An 18854-nucleotide genomic window follows, 5' to 3' on the forward strand; every position below is an offset into this window, starting at 1 on the left:
AAGCAACCAACGTATCTGCTAACCGGCAACTGTTGAAATTTTACGTTGCTCCATTCTTCGGAAATATAAAATTAATTAAACCATAATATTAAAGAAACCTTTTTGTCAAAATGTCGAATGAAGTTAGTGTTGATAATGTGTCACTGATTCGAGGTCAAAGTTGAATCCTACTCGCGGCTTTTTCATCGTTTTTTGGTTTCCTGTTAATTATATTCCAAATATAATTTAGCTTTTTGTTGGTGAAAGTGTCATTGCACAGAATAGAGGTTTTTTATTCTTTTGCTTTTTGTGTTAATGAGGTAAGTTCCTGAACTTGTAGATTGCAATATTTGTTCCGACCCAACTATATACTCAAATGGGTTGTTTTGTTCAGACAATTTTGGCCGATCGATATATTCAACGTAGAGAAATGTGAGTGGTATCATTAAAAGGCTCTTGCAGCGTATAGTTAGGAATTAAAAAGATTTTTTCGAATTTTGTTTTTTTTTCCGAGGAGTTGTCGAGGTGTAAAGTTCTGTGTGAATACAGGACATTTGTCATGATTTTGTTCACTTTTAGCTTAATTTTCGTTCAAATTGAGATTTTATTTGTAAAATATAGATTCAAGGCTACATTTCACGCTGCGAAAAGAAACATTTTGTCGTTCCTAATAGACGAAAATGCTAATTTTGGTCACATGGGTAAGTTTACTATAAAAATAGAACTCGAATTCTCTTTTGGAGCAATTTTTTGTCGAGGGATCGCACTTGATTTCTTTTGGCTTCTACTCTGACTTTTCGTAATTTTCAATGAAATTTTGATTTTCTTTTTGAGATTTTAACAAATTTTGAAGACCTATAGCATACACTCGTTAATTAAAAAAAGCACTAGGCTCTTCAATGAGCTTTCAGTGAACCTATCTAGTGCTTTGAGTGGACAGCTAATGGCTGTTAGGACATAAAAAATAATTTTTCGAATTTTTTTAGCTTTAACCGATCTTAAACTTATATTTTTGAACGTTTGCATTTTTAGTAATGACAGGACCTCCCTTCTTCTACTGCAACCAAAAATAAACTTGATAGCCATTTTGACTTCTAACTATTGATCTTATGACTTCGATGCAACCAGTTTTTAATTTTTTTAAAATTTTTTTGGATATTTATTGTTTTGGTTCCTTTTGAAATCTTATAACATTATCATAAAACTGATAGTTTTTATTTGCTTAGAAAAAACGTTCAATGGTTCTTAGAGAAAATTTTCACTGAAAAGCTTACAGTTTAAAAGGCCTAGACATTTTCTTCTCGCACTTTTCTACTGAATTTTCGGTTTTTGCATGCATTTGTTGTTTTCATAACCATAAGTCTTGTTATGATGTCTTATTGATGAGTTATGATTGACAAACATCATAGTCTTCCCATTGAGGCATAATGATATACTTGTTCATATTAGTTGATTTTTTGAAGTCGTTTTTCTAAACGAAGAAGCATCCCATTGCTGCTGAAAAGAATGAAGATAGAAAGTTTTTACTGAAATGTTCACTTTTTCATGGCTTCGACACTTTTCTATTTTTTTTTACTTTGCTATTTATAACCGTTTTTTGTAGTCCTAAAACGCTGAGAGGTCTCATAAGCTTCTAATTAAGGTTTGAATGAATGATTTTATTCAACGCAGTCAGTTTATAGCGAATAGCCTTAAAGTTTATGATGTTATTCGTTTTAAAATTTCTTTAAATTTTCAGTGTTTCTTTTCCTTTTTAGAATGATGCTTTTTAGCATATTCGCGTAATAACAGATCCCAATGATTTTCAAATAAGGACCGAGTAAACTTATTTAATCGTTCAGTATAATTTTAGCTGAATTAAGGTGGACAATAATTGAAATCAAGAAACAATATTCAGATAAAGCGAATGATTTTAATGGCTTCAATAATTTGTGTTTTCGCAATTTGTATGTATTTAGTTTTTTAACAACTCTAGTTCGTTTCTCTGGCTTAGTCTAAACAAATACAGGTCCTATCGTTTTCGTAATGACTTTCTTTTAACTTTATCAAGATTTTTGTTAAAGGCTAAGGGTTTAGAGACGTTTGAAGTTATATAACGTTTTCAAAAATGTTGATTGATTTTTGGATTTTGCCTCATTATTTATTTTTGTGGACTTTATACCTAGTCTTATTAAGAAAAATTTAGTGTGGTTAAGAGAGAGTAAATTTGTGTAGCTAAGGTTTTACCTGACTGCAGTTTGACGTTGTTACAAGGTGCTTTTAAATTTAGATATTAAGTTCTTGCCGTTAAATTTTTGTTTTTGCTGATTTTGTTGTTTGTTTTTTTTTCGTAGTCTTTTTATTGGCAGATCGTGTGAGCGCTTTAATGAAGCATGGTATTATGTAGTTCAATTGGTAATTTGGGTGTGTAAAGGTTTTTTAACTCAAACATATTTTTTGATGATCTCTTCATTTGCTTCACAATTAAGTCAAAAATGTAGATGAGCTCGGGTCGGAACATCATATGCAAACGCACATTAAAGAGCCTCCTTGTTGTCTTTCTGTTAAATAATTGTAATCATTTTGAAAACTGTTGAAACACTCCTAAAAAAACAGACAGGATGCACTGCGAAGAGCAGTCAATGCAATGCTTCAGAAAATGTACTGTTTTAACGAAAAAATGCAATCGAATTTTTTTTGTCTACCAAATGCAGTTAAATACGAATGGGAACTTTTTGTGACACGCTCAGAATCACCTGAGCCGTCTTGTTTGCTCCTGTGTTAAACATTTGAGGGAAAATATTGAACGAATTGATCTCCTGAAATTTGGCTGTCTAAGGTGAAAATTGGATTGAGTTACTTTGGGATATCTGTAAGTTACTGTGTCATATGAATGTAATATCACTAGTGAAGGGGACAGATGGTGAAAAATTTTGGTTTCGAATTTGATCGGGAATTGATGTCACATTTGGTCCAAAATCGAGTTTTTTCGTTAAACGAAGTGACTTGACATTCAGTATATAAGTATACAAATGCGTGTTGTGATTGCCCGGTATCTGTCTTGTTCTAGAAATAACCAGTATTTATCGCTTGCTCAATTGTTTGGGAGCAACTTAATAATTTTTTTCGCCTAATGAGAGCGGACAATTTCTCAGATTTTTCGTTTAGACTCACTCAATCAGCGGGGAGATCAAACGCATGAAAACAGGAAATTAAAAGTGTTTGTTCAAAGGTTGAAAGTTGCAGAGAAGGCGTTGAAAGAGGATATGAGACAGATACAGGGGGCATGGATTATCTGGTTTGGTTTAAGACTTTAATTTTGTAAATGGTGCCGCGATCATGTTGAACATGACCAAGATCAGTTTAGTTTTTTAGTATCTCAAAAAACCAGTCTTACAATTAATACTTTTAAAAAGAAAATGCTGGGAACGTTGGTTTCGCAAATGTTCTTTGATGATAGCTGCATCTTATCGTAGTGATTCTTAGAAGATCAGCAGATTTAAACTTACTCAATGAGTATTTTGGGGGACAACTTTGAAGCGGATTTTTTTTAATCGAATTTGATTAGTTTAGAAAATACAGAGATAATGGATAAATCTCAAGTAATTCTTAGAATAACTGCTTCAGGAGCCTATAAATTTAGTTTCAATGCATGTATTGCGGAATTTAGATTTGTTTGAACTTAAATTTAAATTTGCTCTCGCTATTTCAGCTCAGCCGGACGGTTTCTTTGACCTCTCAGTTTTCTGGCAGTCTTCTTTGCCCCAACTGAGGGACAAATTGACCCTCCCGGATCCCACTGTGCGCATCAAGGAGTTACTATTCAGAGTGACAACCAAGGAGTACACATCCCGAGCACTGTCGTCTATTAAAGTGGATCTGTTCGGAAAAAAATTTGCGGTCAAAGTTTTCAGGTGCTCATTTTTCCCTGTTAATAATGGCTTTTCTTTATGATTACATAGTTGACGTTGTTTGATAACTTTTTTTTGCTTGAATGCAAGCTATTAAAAGCATGCTCTCATAATCGCATACTCATAATGGATCTTTTTTTATTTAACATGGAGGATTCGGTATCATGTGATTCCGTAAATAATAGAAAGTCTTGAGTTAACTTAAAGCAATGACCACGGTTATTTAACCAAGGTTTCGTTAATTATATTATGCCCATCTTTTATTTAAGAAAGGCTCGTTTACATTGCACTATAGTGTTTATTGTTCCGACCCCGCTTGTTGGGGGGAGGAACTATATACTCAAATGGGTTTTTTTTGTTCAGTCAATTTTGGCCGATCGATATATTCATCGCAGAGAAATGTGAGTGGTATCATTAAAAAGCTGGTCCAGCGTAGAATGCAAAATAAAAAAGATTTTTTTGATTTTCGTTTTTTTCGAGGAGTTATCGAGGATTGAAGTTTTGTGTGAACACGGGGTATTTGTTCACTTTTAGTGTGAATTTTCTTCAAATAAAGATATTTTCTGTAAAAATAGTATTTCAAACTCAAATTTCTTGCCCAAAAATGAACCAATTGCATGTTCCTAATAGACTAAAGGCGATAAAAAAGACTAGTTCTGGTCTCATAGGGAGCTTCAATATCAAAAAAGTTCGAAATCTTTTTGAGAGCTCTTTTTTTATAACACTTTTCTGCTTTTTTTTTGGTTTTTTAAGTCACCTAAAGACAAGTCACTTTTCATATCGAGGTTCCGTTAATTACTTAACTCTTTTACAGTCAAATGAAGCCCAGTGAACAAAAAAAATCGTTTTCAAGGAATTGCTCATGTTTTTTTTTTAATTCGACTCGTAATTTTCGTAATTTTAAATGAAATTTTGTATTTCCTTTTGAGGTTTTACTAATTTTTTGGAGAACTATGGAATGGACTCATTGACTAACATTGCAATATTTTCCGTAATGAGATTTAAGTGAGCATATCTAGTGCATTGAGTGGACAGCTAATGACTGTTAACTCTAAAAAAATTTTTTGAAAATTTTTTAGAACCTTAACCAACCACAAACTTATTATCGTGAACTGTAAGTCAACCTCTGTGATGACAGCACCCTCTTCTGTCCTACAGTAATAAAATTTGATCTAGCTGGCGGTTTTATCTTCTACCTTTTAGTAATATGACTTCAATGACACAAGATTTCAAAAAGTTTAAATTTTTTTTTATTTCCGTATCATTAGTTACTTTTGAAATCTTATCACATTATCCTGAAATTGACAGCTCCTATTGGCCTCAAGACGACGTTCAGTGGCTCACAGATAATTTTTTCAGAGAAAAGCGTATGGTTTCAAATGGCTTCGACCTTTTCTTCTCGCACTTCTCTACTGAATTTTTTGTTTTTGCCTGATTTTGGTTGTTGCTTTCATAGTCATAAGACTTGTTGTGAAGACTTATTGATCACCTATGCATGACAAACATCCCCATTCTACTATTGAAGCATATTTGAGCGTATTTATTGACTTCCGTTGAAATTTATTGAGTTTAGTGGCTGTTAAGAATTTAAAAATAATTTTTCAAAAATTTTTTTGAATATTAACCAATCTTAAAATTTTTGTGAACTGTTAGTCAGTCTCACTATTGACAGAACCCACTTGCTTTCTACTGAAACTAAAATAAGTTTTTGTTGTCGGTTTTATATTTTAACTTTTGATTATATTACTTCAATAACACAAAAATTCAAAATTTAAAAAAAAAAGTGGACATTTTCGTATTATTGGTTACTTTTGAACTCTTATCACATTATCGGAATATTATACACATTATCAAAAAATTATTCTAATGCAATTGGCGTGGAAAAGGCTTTCAGTGGATCAAAGATAAAGTTTGCAGAGAAAAGCTAATGGTTTAGATGGCTTGGAAAGTTTCTTCTCGCACTTTTCTATTGATTTTTAGTTTTCGCCTGTTTTTGTTGTTATTTTCATAGTCTTAAGACTTATTGTTATCTCTTTTTGATTATTTATGCATGACAAACATCTTTTTCCTGCCATCGTGTTGTTTCTGCGCGTAGTTCTTGACCTCCGTTAAAAGCTTTGAGTTTAATGGCTGTTAAGACCTTTAAAGAAAGTTTTTGGGAAAATTTTTTTGATGATTAACCGGTCCTAATTTTTTTTCGTGCACTGTTTGTAAGTCTTAGTACTTACAGGATTCGTTTTTATTTCTAGTGCAGCTAAATTTAATCTCGTTAGGGTTTTCATCTTCTAACTAATAGTTTTAAGGCTTCAATGCCACGAGTTTTCATATATTTAAAACAAAATTCGGGTACTTTTTCTTAGTTTTGGATCCGTTTGAAGTCTTATCACATTATCCTATTACTGATAGTTCCCATTGGTTAAGGGAAGACATTCAACGGATCATAGATAAAGTTATCAGAGAAGAGCTTATAATTTAAATGGCTTCGACACTTTCCTCTGGCACTCTTTTACTGAGTTTTTGGGTTTTGCCTTTTTTTGTTGTTGTTTGCGCAATCTTAAGACTTATTGTGGTCTCTTGTGGATTATTTATGCATGACAAATATCTTACTCCTGCCATTGTGTTATTTCTTAGCGTAGTTATTGACCTTCGTTAAAAGCTTTTGAGGTTAATGGCTGTTAAGACTTTAAAAATAGTTTTTCGAAAATATTTTTGAACATTAACCAATCCTAAACACTTTTTTCGTGAACTGTCAGTCAGTCTTAGTACTTTCAGGATCTCTTTTTACTTCTAATGCAGCCAAAAATAATATGATTAGCGGTTTTATCTTCTACCTATTAGTTTTAAAACTTCAATGCCACTAGTTTTCATATTTTTTTTAAATTTTGGGGTACTTTTTCTTATTTTTGGATACTTTTGAAATCTTATCGCATTATCCTAATACTGATAGTTCCCATTGGTTTAGGGAAGAGGTTCAACGGATCACATATAAAATTTTCAGAGAGGAACTTATGATTTAAATTGCTTCGACACTTTCTGCCACTTTTCTACTGAATTTTTGGTTGTTGCCTGTCTTTGTTGTTGTTTTCATCTTCAGTAACTTGTTGTCAGGTTTTGTTGACCAAATATGAGTAGCCAACAAACTTGTTGTCCCATGGAGGCTTAATTTAGCATATTTAGTGGCTTCCGTTGAAAGCTATTTAAATTAATGGCGTTGATACTACGAGTTTTTTCAAAAATTTCGTGGTTTTAATGTATTTGTTCACATTTGATTTTTTGAAACTATATTGATAAAAAAGAGGAATCCCATTGCTGTCAAAAAAAATAATTGAACATAGAAAAGTTTTTTGTGAAAAGTTCATTTTTTAATGCCTTCGACACTTTTCTCGCTCAATTTTTTTCTTGAAATTGCTGTTTTTGCCTGTTTTTGTTATTTAGGTAGCCATTAATTGCTGACAAGTCTCTTAGGCTTGTAATTGAGGATTGAAATAGTGATGTTACCCGAATCAATTAGTCAGTTTATAGCCTTTAGTCTGAAAGTTTATGATATAAAGTTTCAAACACTTTTCAAACTTCTCAGTTTTTTTGTTCTTTTCGTCAAATTGTAACTTATTTTCATCAATGAAAGGTCACATCCAATTTCTTGTATTCCAAAAATTAACATAGCTACTGATATTATTTGTCATCAATGCTTTGTTTCTTGGACAATATGCGTTTTTATAAACGTTTTTTGAGTGGTCATTTTTTGCGCTTCTTTTTAGCTTCTTTCAGAACAATCGCGTAGTAACAGATCCCAATGGTTTACAAATGTGGCCCAGATAAACTTATTTAATCTCTCAGTATAATTCCTGCAGCTGAATTCGTAGAAATAAGAATTGAATTAAAAATACATATTCAGATAATAAGGCATGGCATTATGTATTTCAATTAGTAGATAGGTTGTGTAACGATTGTTTTAAACTCAAAACATCTCTTTTTGTTATTTCTTCATTTGGTTGACAATTAAGTCAAAAATGTAGATGAGCTCGGGTCGGAACATCTTGTGCGAACGCACATTAACGAGCCGCCTTGTTGCTTTAAAGCTTGAATAGTGATCCAGGCAGGCTATTGGGAGGGTTTTGTTGGTCACGTTTTAGGAAATGCAGCGACTACTATGTACATTTTCTTGTACAAAGTGGTCTTTTAAAATACGGGTCCACTCTGGTTTTAATTGTGAATGATGTAGGCGATTAAATTTGTCTTTTTAGTTTTGTGAATATTGCGCGGAAGCCAACAGGGGTGAAACTGGACAAGGACTCCAACAAAGAGGTCTTCTCTCGCACAGAAACTGTTTCAGGAGAAACAGGCTAGTTGAATTAATGAAATTTATTTTATGCGATTCAGTAGTTCTGAAAAATAAGATAGTTAATAAACTTTTCCTGACTGGCATGAGAGGAAATTTGGTGTTACGAATTTCATGTTAGGTTAATATCTTTGAATTTGTATTAGACGCGTTGGCAATGGGTACTTTCTGCAATTTACTCTTTCTATGCCATTTTTAATACGAGATTATGTCCGGTCGTTAATGCTGTTTATCAACAGATTTTAGAGATTTACGTTATCAAAGATAGGTGCTTTGAAAAATTTGATGCTTATTCGATATATTTTGCATTCTTTCACGTGAATAGCTTTTTCTATGACACTTGACTTTTCATAATTTTATCTCTGTACCTCATTTACTGAAGCTTAATGGAGGGCAAATTTTGGCCACGGGGTTTTATTTAATTTGGTCGGACGAGAAATTTTGAAGTATCAACAGACACATTCTTCTTGAGTTTGTTGTTTCCTTTGGGAAAGCGTTTCAGAAATTCAAATTCATCTATCAACTCTCTGATTAATTAGAGTCGTTTACAGGCGAAGTGTTGATGCCGGACGAGATTAGATTCTGCCAGAAGTTTGGAGTGGATAAGATATCCATGACTAAGACAGAGAGGGACTCCATGAAGTACATGGCCACTGCTGGCATCACAATCATGGGATTCAGATCTATCAAGAGCATCGATTTTCAGAATTTCCTCAAGTAAGTTGTTCAATACTGGTTGAAGAATTATAAATGCGATTTTTAAACCTTTTCACCTAAGGTCCTATTTTATCTTCTGATTCTTTTCTTAGATTCTGTTTGTGTTTGCGCGAGGACTGATGAATGCAACCAGACGCGTTCCCTGCACCTGGTATAAAACTGAGGAGAGAAAATTGCATAGACTGAAAAGATGTCCTACGAGCATCGCGGATAAAAAGAAATTTACAATTTATATCAGACTTTCATTTTACATTACCTAAAATGTTAATTTTTATAAACAACCATAAAGTAATTTGGTTTTTCAAAGGAATGAGATGTGATCAAAAAATTCTTGGTCAGAAATAGTTATTACATTAAATTACATTACATATCAATTCTATTTTTAATTGCTGTCGAATGTACGTCTTTTTATGACTCCAAGAGGAGAATTGGTTTTCTACAGGTTATACGTCTTATGCTTTGAATGCCTCTCTAGAACATGGTTTTTGTTTTTATAAAATTGTACACACGCTAATCTGATTTTAGTGAAATTTTTAATGAGAGCAATTAAAGCTGTTTGAGAGTCTTTTAATGTTTTGAATCCCTGATATCCGTTTTACTTTTTTATCTATACTGGAGGCTGTGACACCTTGTGTGGGCAAACGTGCCAGTCCCAAGCCTGGAAAAAGGAGGAGGGTCTGCGACAGGAATGGTATCCGGCTAGAAAACCTGCTTCAAATTCTGAACGTCTCTATCATGGAAGTACTACAAAGAGAGTGGCGTACACTTGCGGCGCCGCGGACGTCGCTGGCGCTTGCCTTCGATAGAAAGAAAGTACCACAACCACGAAAGAGCCAACGCGTAATGAAGGACTCACAACCTGAAATGCTTGGTAGCTTCAGGTCGCATGTTGGAATGTCGGGAGCCTAACTAATAAGTCGGGCGAGGTGGCCAGAGAGCTCAGTAGGAAGGTGGATGTTTCCTGTCTACAAGAGACCAAGTAGAAAGGCCACGGGACGAAAAAGATCGAAGAAGGATACAAGCTGTTTTGGTCTGGCGCTGACAAGGAAGCTGTAAACGGTGTGGGCATTGTTGTAATCCACGACCTTCCTGATAGTGCTCGAGGTCAGACGGCTTACAGAACGTGTAATGACGACGAAGATGATAATCGGAGAATCCATCCATGTGGTAGTCTCTGTGTACGCACCTCAAACCGATCGCCCAGAAAATGAAAAGGAGGCTCTCTACGAGCTCCTTGAAGTGTGTGGATAGCGAGGAGGCCACCATCATGGCCGGTGACTTCAACGGGCTTGTTGGAAGCGAAAAAGAAGGATTTAGCTCGATGCATGGGGGCTTTGGGTACGGCGAGCTTAATGGTGATGGACTGCGAGTCCTGGATTTGCTTTGGCCCAGGGCTTTAAAAGAACCAATACGTGGTTCATGAAGCCAACCAGGCTCCTCGCGACGTTCTACTCTGGGCAAAACTGCACTCAGATTGATTGTTCTGGCACTGAACAAGTGTGCAATCGCCAGAAACGCAAAGTGTATACCAGTCGGAACGCGGCACAAGCTGGTCGTAGTTGAATTTGCGGTAATATCGTATGCGCGTAAGCCTCTCAAACCGTCTAGACAACTGAGACATTACAAACTCAAACAACCAGAGTTCTACGCTAAGCTCCAAGAGACACTCGGTTATATGGATGACGTAACCACCTGGGAGGACTTCAGTGGAAAATTGGTTGAAACTCCCAAAAAGGTCTGTGGATTTACCGCAAGGGACGGCGAAAAGAAACGTGGTGGAGGAACAACGAAATGGAAGAGATTGTAAAGGCAAAGCGGTGTGCGTCGGAAAATCACAAGAAAATCACAATCGAAAAATGTCGGAAAGATCACAAGAAAATAGAGAACGCTATATGCGATTGAGAACTGAGGCAAAAGCAGTGGAACGATGATCACGGCTGCTAAAGAGGCATGCCACGATGCTACTGTTTAGCGCCTTTTTGCCATAGTTAAACAGCGCACAAAAGATCAGTGTGATGTGCGAAGTGCATCAGGGACCGGAACGGCAAGCTTCACACCAGTCTGCTAGAAAGAAAGAAAGGGTGGAAGGACCACTTTGCAGACCTCATGGACGTGGAGAATGAGAACGTTGAGGACAATGCTCGCACGTTGAAGAGCCATGCGAATGCTTCTCGCAGGATGAAATTGAAAGCAGCCCTATGCTCGCTGAACTGGTTCAAGGCCACGGGCTCATCGGGCATAAACGGCGCAATGGTTAACGCAACCGGCAACTCTGGAGTCTCTATGTTAACAGCAGTTGCAAATGAGCTGCTACCTTCCGGTGACCTGCCTTCGGATTTCAAACGCAGCAGCCTAGTGCCGCTTTTTAAAGGCAAAGGAGACCCACTCTCGCTTAATTATTATCCTGGTAACAAATTTCTAGAACATCTTTTCAATATCATTGAGAAAGTTCTCGAGGTCCCACTGCAGGGGCTGATCGAGATCAATGACACGGAATTCGGATTCATGCCAGGCAGAGGCACAACCGACGCAGTCTATGTGGCGAGGCAGCTGTGCAAAAAAAGCATGGCCAAAAAGAAGCGGTTGAACTCGATTTTTGTTGACCTTGAAAAGGCCTTTGAGAAGGTGCCGAGGAAGGTCATGTCTTTGCGTTTCTCTGGCGTCCCGGAACCGCTTGAGAGCAACCATGGCAACGTACGAGGGCTGCAGAACGTCGGTCAGTGTGGACGGAAGCCTGTCTGAAGGATTCGATGTTGGAGTGCATCAAGGCTCGATTTTAAGACCCTTCTTGTTCATTGCGTTACTACATTACGTCTTGCGCACCGCTGTGCTCGGGGACCTAATGGAGCGCTTCTACGCAGACGACCTTGCCCTAGCAGCTGACACCAAGGTGGAGGTACTGGCCGAGTACAACAACTCCTCAGCGCCTTTTTGCCATAGCTAAGCAGCACATAAAAGATCAGTGCGGTGTGTTGGGTGCAAAGTGCGTCAGGGACCAGATCGGCAAGCTTCACACCAGTCTGGAAGATAGAAAGTGTGGAAGGACAACTTTGCAGACCCCATGAATGTGGAGAGTGAGCATGTTGAGTATGATGCCCGCCAGTTGAAGGTCGATGCAAATGCTTCTCGCAGGATGAAATTGAGGCAGCCCTAGGCTCGCTGAACTGTTTCAAGACGACGGTTCCATCAGCCGTAAACGGCGCAATGATTAAAGCAGCCAGCAACTCTGGAGTCTCTATGTTAACAACAGTTGCAAATGAGCTGCTCGCTTTCGGTGCCCTGCCTTCGGATTTCAAACGCAGCAGCCTAGTGCCGCAGTATAAAGACAGGAGACCCACTCTCGCTTAATTGTTATCCTGGCATCAATTTGCTAGAACATCCTTTCAAGATCATTGAGAAATTATTCGAGGTCCGACTGCGGGAGCTGATCGAGATGACATGCAATTCGGATTCATGCCAGGCAGAGGCTTAACCGACGCAGTCTTTGTGAAGAGGCAGCTGTGTGAAAAATGCCTGGCCAAGAAGAAGCGGTTGCACTGGATTATTGTTGACCTGGATAAGGCCTTTGACAGGGTGCCGAGGAAGGTCATCGTAGAGGCTTTGTGTTTCTAGGGCGTCCCGGAACCGCTTGTGAGAGCAACCATGTTAAAGCACAAGGGCTGCAGAACGTCGGTCAGTGTAGACGGAAGCCTGTCTGAAGAGCTTGGTGTTAGAGTTGGAGTGCATCAAGGCTCGATGTTGAGCCCCTTCTTGTTCATTGCGGTACTACATTACGTGTTGCGCACCGCTGGGCTAGTGGACCTAATTGAGCACCTCTACGCAGACGACCTTGCCCTAGCAGCTGACACCAAGAAGGAGGTACTGGCCAAGTACAACAACTGGTCAGCGCCTTTTTGCCATAGCTAAGCAGCGCACAAAAGATCAGTGCGATGTGTAGGGTGCAAAGTGCATGAGGGACCGGATCGGCAAGATTCACACCAGTCTGGAAGATAGAAAGTGTGGAAGGATCACTTTGCAGACCTCATGAACGTGGAGAATAAGCACGTTGAGGATGATGCCCGTTCGTTGACGGTCCATGCGAATGCTTCTCGCAGGATGAAATTAAAGCAGCCCTGGGCTCGCTGAACTGTTTAAAGACGACGGGTCCATCGGGCATAAACGGTGCAATGATTAAAGCAGCCAGCAACTCTGGAGTCTCTATGTTAACAACAGTTACAAATGAGCTGCTCGCTTTCGGTGCCCTGCCTTCGGATTTCAAACGCAGCAGCCTAGTGCCGCTGTATAAAGACAAAGGAGACCCACTCTCGCTTATTTCTTACCCAGGCATCAAATTGCTAGAACATCCATTCAAGATCATTGAGAAATACTCGAGTTCCGACTGCGTGAACTGATCGAGATCAATGGAACTGGATTTTTGCTGACCTTGAAAAAGCCTTTGACATGGTACCGAGGAAGGTCATCGTAGAGGCTTAGCGTTTCTATTTTGTCCCGGAACCACTTGCGAGAGCAACCATGGCAATGTACGAGGCTGCAGGAGGTCGGTCAGTGTGGAAGAAAGCCTGCCTGAAGAATTCGATGTTAGAGTTGGGGTGCATCCAGGCTCGATTTTAAATCCCTTCTTGTTCATTGCGGTGCTACAGTACGTGTCGTGCACTGCTGGGCACAGGGACCTAATAGAGCTCCTCTACGTAGACGACCTTGCCATAGCAGCTGACGCCAAGGAGGAGGTACTGGCCAACAACTGGAAAACGGCAATGGAACTCAAGGGCCTGCGAGTATGTTGGCAAAACCAGAGCTCTTCTAATTCCTCAAAGAAGCCTGACGCGTCCTAGAGTGGACCAATGCGACTTCTGTGGCAGCCGAGTAAGAAGGAACTCCATAAGATGAACCACCTGCAAGGACTGTGTAAACAAGCGCTGCTCAGGCACCAACAGCTGCCTGAGCCGGCATGTAGATACATTTCTTTGTAGCTCCTGTCAAAACGGATCACGAGATCCGGATTCCGGACAGGAGAAGCTTGATCTCGAAATTGTTGACCGTTTTACCTACCCGGGCCACTGTCTGGACGCGATAGGCACATCCTGTGACATAGCCCTCGCGCAAAGAATTCAGGCTGGATGGCTCGAATTCCGGAAGCTGATGGACACACCACTGGGCAAGAGTGGATTCTCCCTCTTACAGCGTGTCAGTGTATGAAACGTGCGTCAGGACGGTTATTCATACTCCGCGGATTCTTGGCGTCTGACAGGTCGGAGTAATCAGCGGCTTCAGTCAACAGAGGGCAGAATGATCCGGATGATCTGTGAGGGAACCCTAACTGACAGATAACCATCTTCAACATTGGCTGTTAGACTGGGTCTCGACACCAACATCGCCCAAGAAATAGAATTCAGGCATTTACTGTGTTATTGACACGTGGTTTGCCGCGAAGCCCAGCATCTCATCAAATGGTTGTATGAGCTTGAGGTCCAGGGACATAAACCACCGGCGGGACCAAAGAAGACCTGGATGGAGACCACTCACGACGTGTTGCGACGACTGAGCAAGGAGCATGCCCATGATAGAAAACTGGCGCTCGATGATTCAGGGGCGTACCGCCGACCCTAGAAATCTGGGACAGGGTGGTCACTGATGATGATCTATACTGGAGGGTGGCTATTTTATTTTTCTAAGCCCTGAGTGCTATTTAAAAATATATTTCGGGCAATTTGTTTTCAAAAAATAAAACGTAGTCTTAATTGATTTTTGTTAATATCCGAATTCCTCACATTCTAGCCAGTATCATTCCAGTATTCCCCTAAGACTTATAGTTTTGTTCGCTCTGCTTTAGCAATTGATAAAAAAATTTTAATGAACTTTTTTCTTGGCTTTCTTTCCAATATTTTTGCGTATTTATTTTATTAGTGGAACTAATTTTGTTTTTTGTAACGCCGCACTGAGAATTTGCTGAATTTTGTTTTTTTAATTTTTCGAGCGATTTTTACCTTCTGATCGTATGAGATTATTCTCGGGCCTCAGTATTGATTTAGAGCTTTTTTTTGCCTTTGAATATTTTTCTATTTTGTATATCTTTGACTATTTTTTCTTTTGAAAAATTTAGTTTAGTTCCTGGGAATGTTGTCTGCTGCCTTAGGTGTTTATAACGTGTCTTTTGGGTAGCATAGTTGATTGCGGAGTTCTATATAATTGGGACTAGTATCTCGATTTCTTGAGAAATTCTCGATGAGAATTTTTAGCCCTGTTATTTTTTTTGAGCCTCTCGGTAATTGACCATGCTAAGATTTGGCCATTTTGCAACGTTACTAAATATTTTTAATGTAAAGTTTTGTTGTGTGAGTTTTTCCGTGATTTTTTTTCTCCCAAAATTTTCTATTGTTACTGAATGATATTGTATTTGTTTTAATTTTAACTTAAGCCAATTATGCTGAATTGTTTCTCGTGGTGACAGCGGTGTTAACTTACCAATTTTTAAAAATGAAATCTGGTGAGCTAAAGAGTTAATGTTTTCAGACAAAAGGTAATAGTTTCAGCTGCAATTGAGATTTTATTTGTTAAGTTCTGACGCTTTGTGTCGCTTCTGGATTTCTTCCGGCTCGTGGATTTCTTCTCTCACACACACGCACACTGTTGTTTTTCTATTTTGTTCTTGTTTCCCTCTTTTTAGTTGCAAGCTTTCGTAGTTTCCCATTTTTCTACTCTGTCTTGCTTTTCCATGCTCATCTGTATGTTATCGCCCTATCTCTCCCTCCTTTTGTTAATGTTTTCCCTGGTTTCTGTCTTTTTTTATCTGTGGTTCACTCTTTATTTTTTCCTGTACACCTTCCTCCCTCGTTCCTTTATTGGTGTTTATTATGCAGTTTGGGCTTGGCAGGTTTTTGTGTCTCGCTTCTGAAGTTCTGCGTGATTTTGTATTTGTCCTCATTGCTTCCTCGATTTCAGTCAACGCGAAAACACAAGTAATTGTTAAATAAAAAATGATCAAAATAGATCCAATTTTTTGTAATGCTCTGTGATGTTTAATACTCTGAACTGGCATAAAGTCTTTTGTTTCGGCAGACTTGGCTGCTTTCCTCTTTTGCTGATCTGTCCGTTCGTTTTAGTTATTCTCCGAAAAAAGTTTCAGTAAAGTCAGGAATCACGAATAAGTTTTCATTGAGAATATCAATTATTACAGTTTTGAATGAGATACATTCAGATAACTTTTACGGGCCTGCTAGTTCATCTTTAATCTAACTCTACGTAGCTCTATGAGTAGCTGACGAGCATAATCAATAATTTTACAGTTAAGTGTTGAATGATGATAATAATGCCAAACTCAAACTCGGGCTTTACTGTGTAATTATTGAAGCATGTTCGGCTTAGACAAATGTCTCGGCCGAAGTTTCTCGATCAAAATGTTGACCATAATTAAAGTTGAACTCGAGGCCTCAGATTCTGCCACAGAACACTGACTGCTCTTATTCCAAGGGGCACACGGTATTTTCACCATTTCAGTGTCGTCTACTAATGGTTCCTAAATTGCAATAATTGTGTTCAGATCCTCTCATTTCATCTACCCGGATGAGTCATCTGTACAGGGATCTCTTGTGCTCTTCCAGTCTCTGCTCTCTTCCTGTCTGAAGCAAGACGTCTTTGCAGTCTGTCAGATCATCACAAAGAGTGGAGCGTACCCTAGACTAGCTGCTCTTTGTCCACAAAAGGAAGATATACAAGAAGAATCCGGCATTCAGATTAAACCACCTGGTACATTTTGCCTTGCGTGTTTTCTTCGTGAAACACTATTTAATAGCCGCCCTCATCTTCTCAGCCGGCTATTATAGCGCTCCTATTTTTTTACAATTCAAAGAATTTGAATTGTATGGGGGCGCTGTCTTTTTTACGACTCGAAGAGGAGTATTGGAGAAGTCCTTTTTTTTAATCAATTTTATTGGAGTGATTTTTTAAGCGGGAAATGAAACGCGTGAAAAAATTTGGAGTGATTTGGTTGCTGAACAAAAGTGAAGAGCGGAGCGAAAAGAGAGTAGTTTTTTGTTCATACCGCTGTTTTTGAGAGAGCGAGAAATTGATGTGTGAAAAAATTTTCTCTGAGCGAGCGAAATTTTTTTTGTTCACGTGCGGCTTTTAAAAGCAGTTTTTTTTGCAATTTTTCTTGTTTATGAGGTTTGATTATGATATTGTATTGGATTTGGGCTCGTTCTGATAGGAATTGAAGGTTTCAAGTAGTTAATTTGAGTTTTATGCAAATTTGGAGGTTTTTGATCAGTTTTGCTGATTTTTCGACGAAATTTAATGTATTTTGGCCTTTTGTTTTGTTTTACTGCTTTAAGTGCAACTTGCATAGAAGCTCGTTACTCAAGGATCATCAGGGATACAAATTGATTACAGTTCTGTTGTTATAATACATTTTTTCTGAAGAAAAATGACTGAAAAATTAAGAATTTCTTAACCACTTTTTTAAATTTTTGGCTTTTTTTCGTTTTTTTTTCGCTTGTTATGACTTGCCCATTTTTTCGCGAGCATTTCATTGCTCTATTTGCTCAAAGTAACTTTATTTGGCTTTATTTTTTCTTGTAAAATTTAAAAAACACCTTACTTTTTCTCAATTGGTTTGTTCAATTTGGTTTTAAATGTCGTTTCTATTCTTCCTCAACCTTTGATAGCATTTGGGGAGTTTTCTAGTGGAAGTCAGTTGTTGAAGCTCTTTTGGATGTCTCTCAATTTGATTGATATTAGTTTCGAGTTGTTTTTGTTAAAGAAAATCGAGTAAATCAGAGCAAATTTCGGTTTTTTTGTCTTTTTTCTAAGTTTATTGCCTATTCCTTCTAATTTAATGTTTTTTGTTGGTAACTTTTTCTCAATAAGGAGCATTTTTGTAGGTGTCGATACGATGAATTTGCACTTGAAGGCTTAGCAGGGCAGTTTTCATTTAAACAAATTATACAAATCTCTAATTCGTTAAAGAGTTTTTCTTAGTCTTTTTTTTAGTTTTTGTTTAACGTTTCTCTGCAAGTACTAGGTGGGCGATTGATGTAGCCAAATATACAACTAATTGATTTCTATGACTTATGGATGGGTAGCTGCATGTTATCTTTTTGTAGAGAATTTTGTTTGGATTTTAGAATATTATTTTTTGATTTGGTCCTTTGTCAAGTTTCCAGTTCTCCAGTCTTTTCTTTGTGAATTCGTTACACTGTCTGTCGATTGGTAATGTGCTGGTGATGCATCTGATTAGTGAGAATAGTCAGATTTCTACTTCGAGTCGTTTCCGGAATTCTTCCGGCTAGGTTTTTTTCTAAGGTCTGTTCACACATTTTCATGATTTTTGAAGTCAAATTGGAGTAGTGATTTTGGTCACGCCGAAACAGGAAATGGAGCGAAAAAGCGAGTGGTTTTGCGGCGTGATTTTTTTTCGCTCTAATTTTAAAGTAGAGTGCGAAAATGGTGTTTGAACAAAAATTCGGTTTCTCGGTAGTGGTTTTTTGTTCACACGCGGCAATTTCACTCTGATTTTGACTTTTTTTTAGTTTTTTGGGATCGGATTTTTTTAAATGGCTTTCTCAATCCATTAACAGCTCATTCTAGGCCTAGTTTTTTTTGAATTAAATTTTCATTTCTCGCTAGTGGTTTTTTTGTTCACATGCGGCATTTTCACATTGATTTTCAACATTTTGCGTGAAATCTTTTTGACTTCTCTAGGCTAGTTTCTCTCTTCTCTCATTCTGCTAAAAGTGATTTTGAACATCAGTTGCTCAGCAAAGCAATTCAAAATGAACAGAGTTAGTACAAAAATGGATGTCAGAAATAGAAACGGGATAAACCCATAAAGCCCAATTTTAGATGCCCGCTATTTGAACGTCGTTTCTATACAGTCTTCGAAACAACATTCAAATACAGAAGAAATCTCATCAGAAGCTGCCGCAACAAATTTT

General features: G+C 37.9%; 1 protein-coding gene across 1 annotated transcript in view; it reads left to right on the top strand.

Moving 5' to 3' along the window:
• Positions 1-18854, top strand: part of LOC142344726 (X-ray repair cross-complementing protein 5-like) — a 62515-nt gene that overhangs the window by 11219 nt on the left and 32442 nt on the right. The window contains exons 2-5 of the mRNA XM_075396603.1: positions 3671-3872; positions 8114-8211; positions 8760-8925; positions 16463-16668. Coding sequence (XP_075252718.1) covers positions 3671-3872; positions 8114-8211; positions 8760-8925; positions 16463-16668 — 672 coding nt within the window. The remainder of the gene's footprint in view (positions 1-3670; positions 3873-8113; positions 8212-8759; positions 8926-16462; positions 16669-18854) is intronic.

This window comes from Convolutriloba macropyga, chromosome 8, assembly GCF_964194025.1.
Source record: "Convolutriloba macropyga chromosome 8, txConMacr16.3, whole genome shotgun sequence".
Lineage (NCBI taxonomy): Eukaryota > Metazoa > Xenacoelomorpha > Acoela > Convolutidae > Convolutriloba > Convolutriloba macropyga.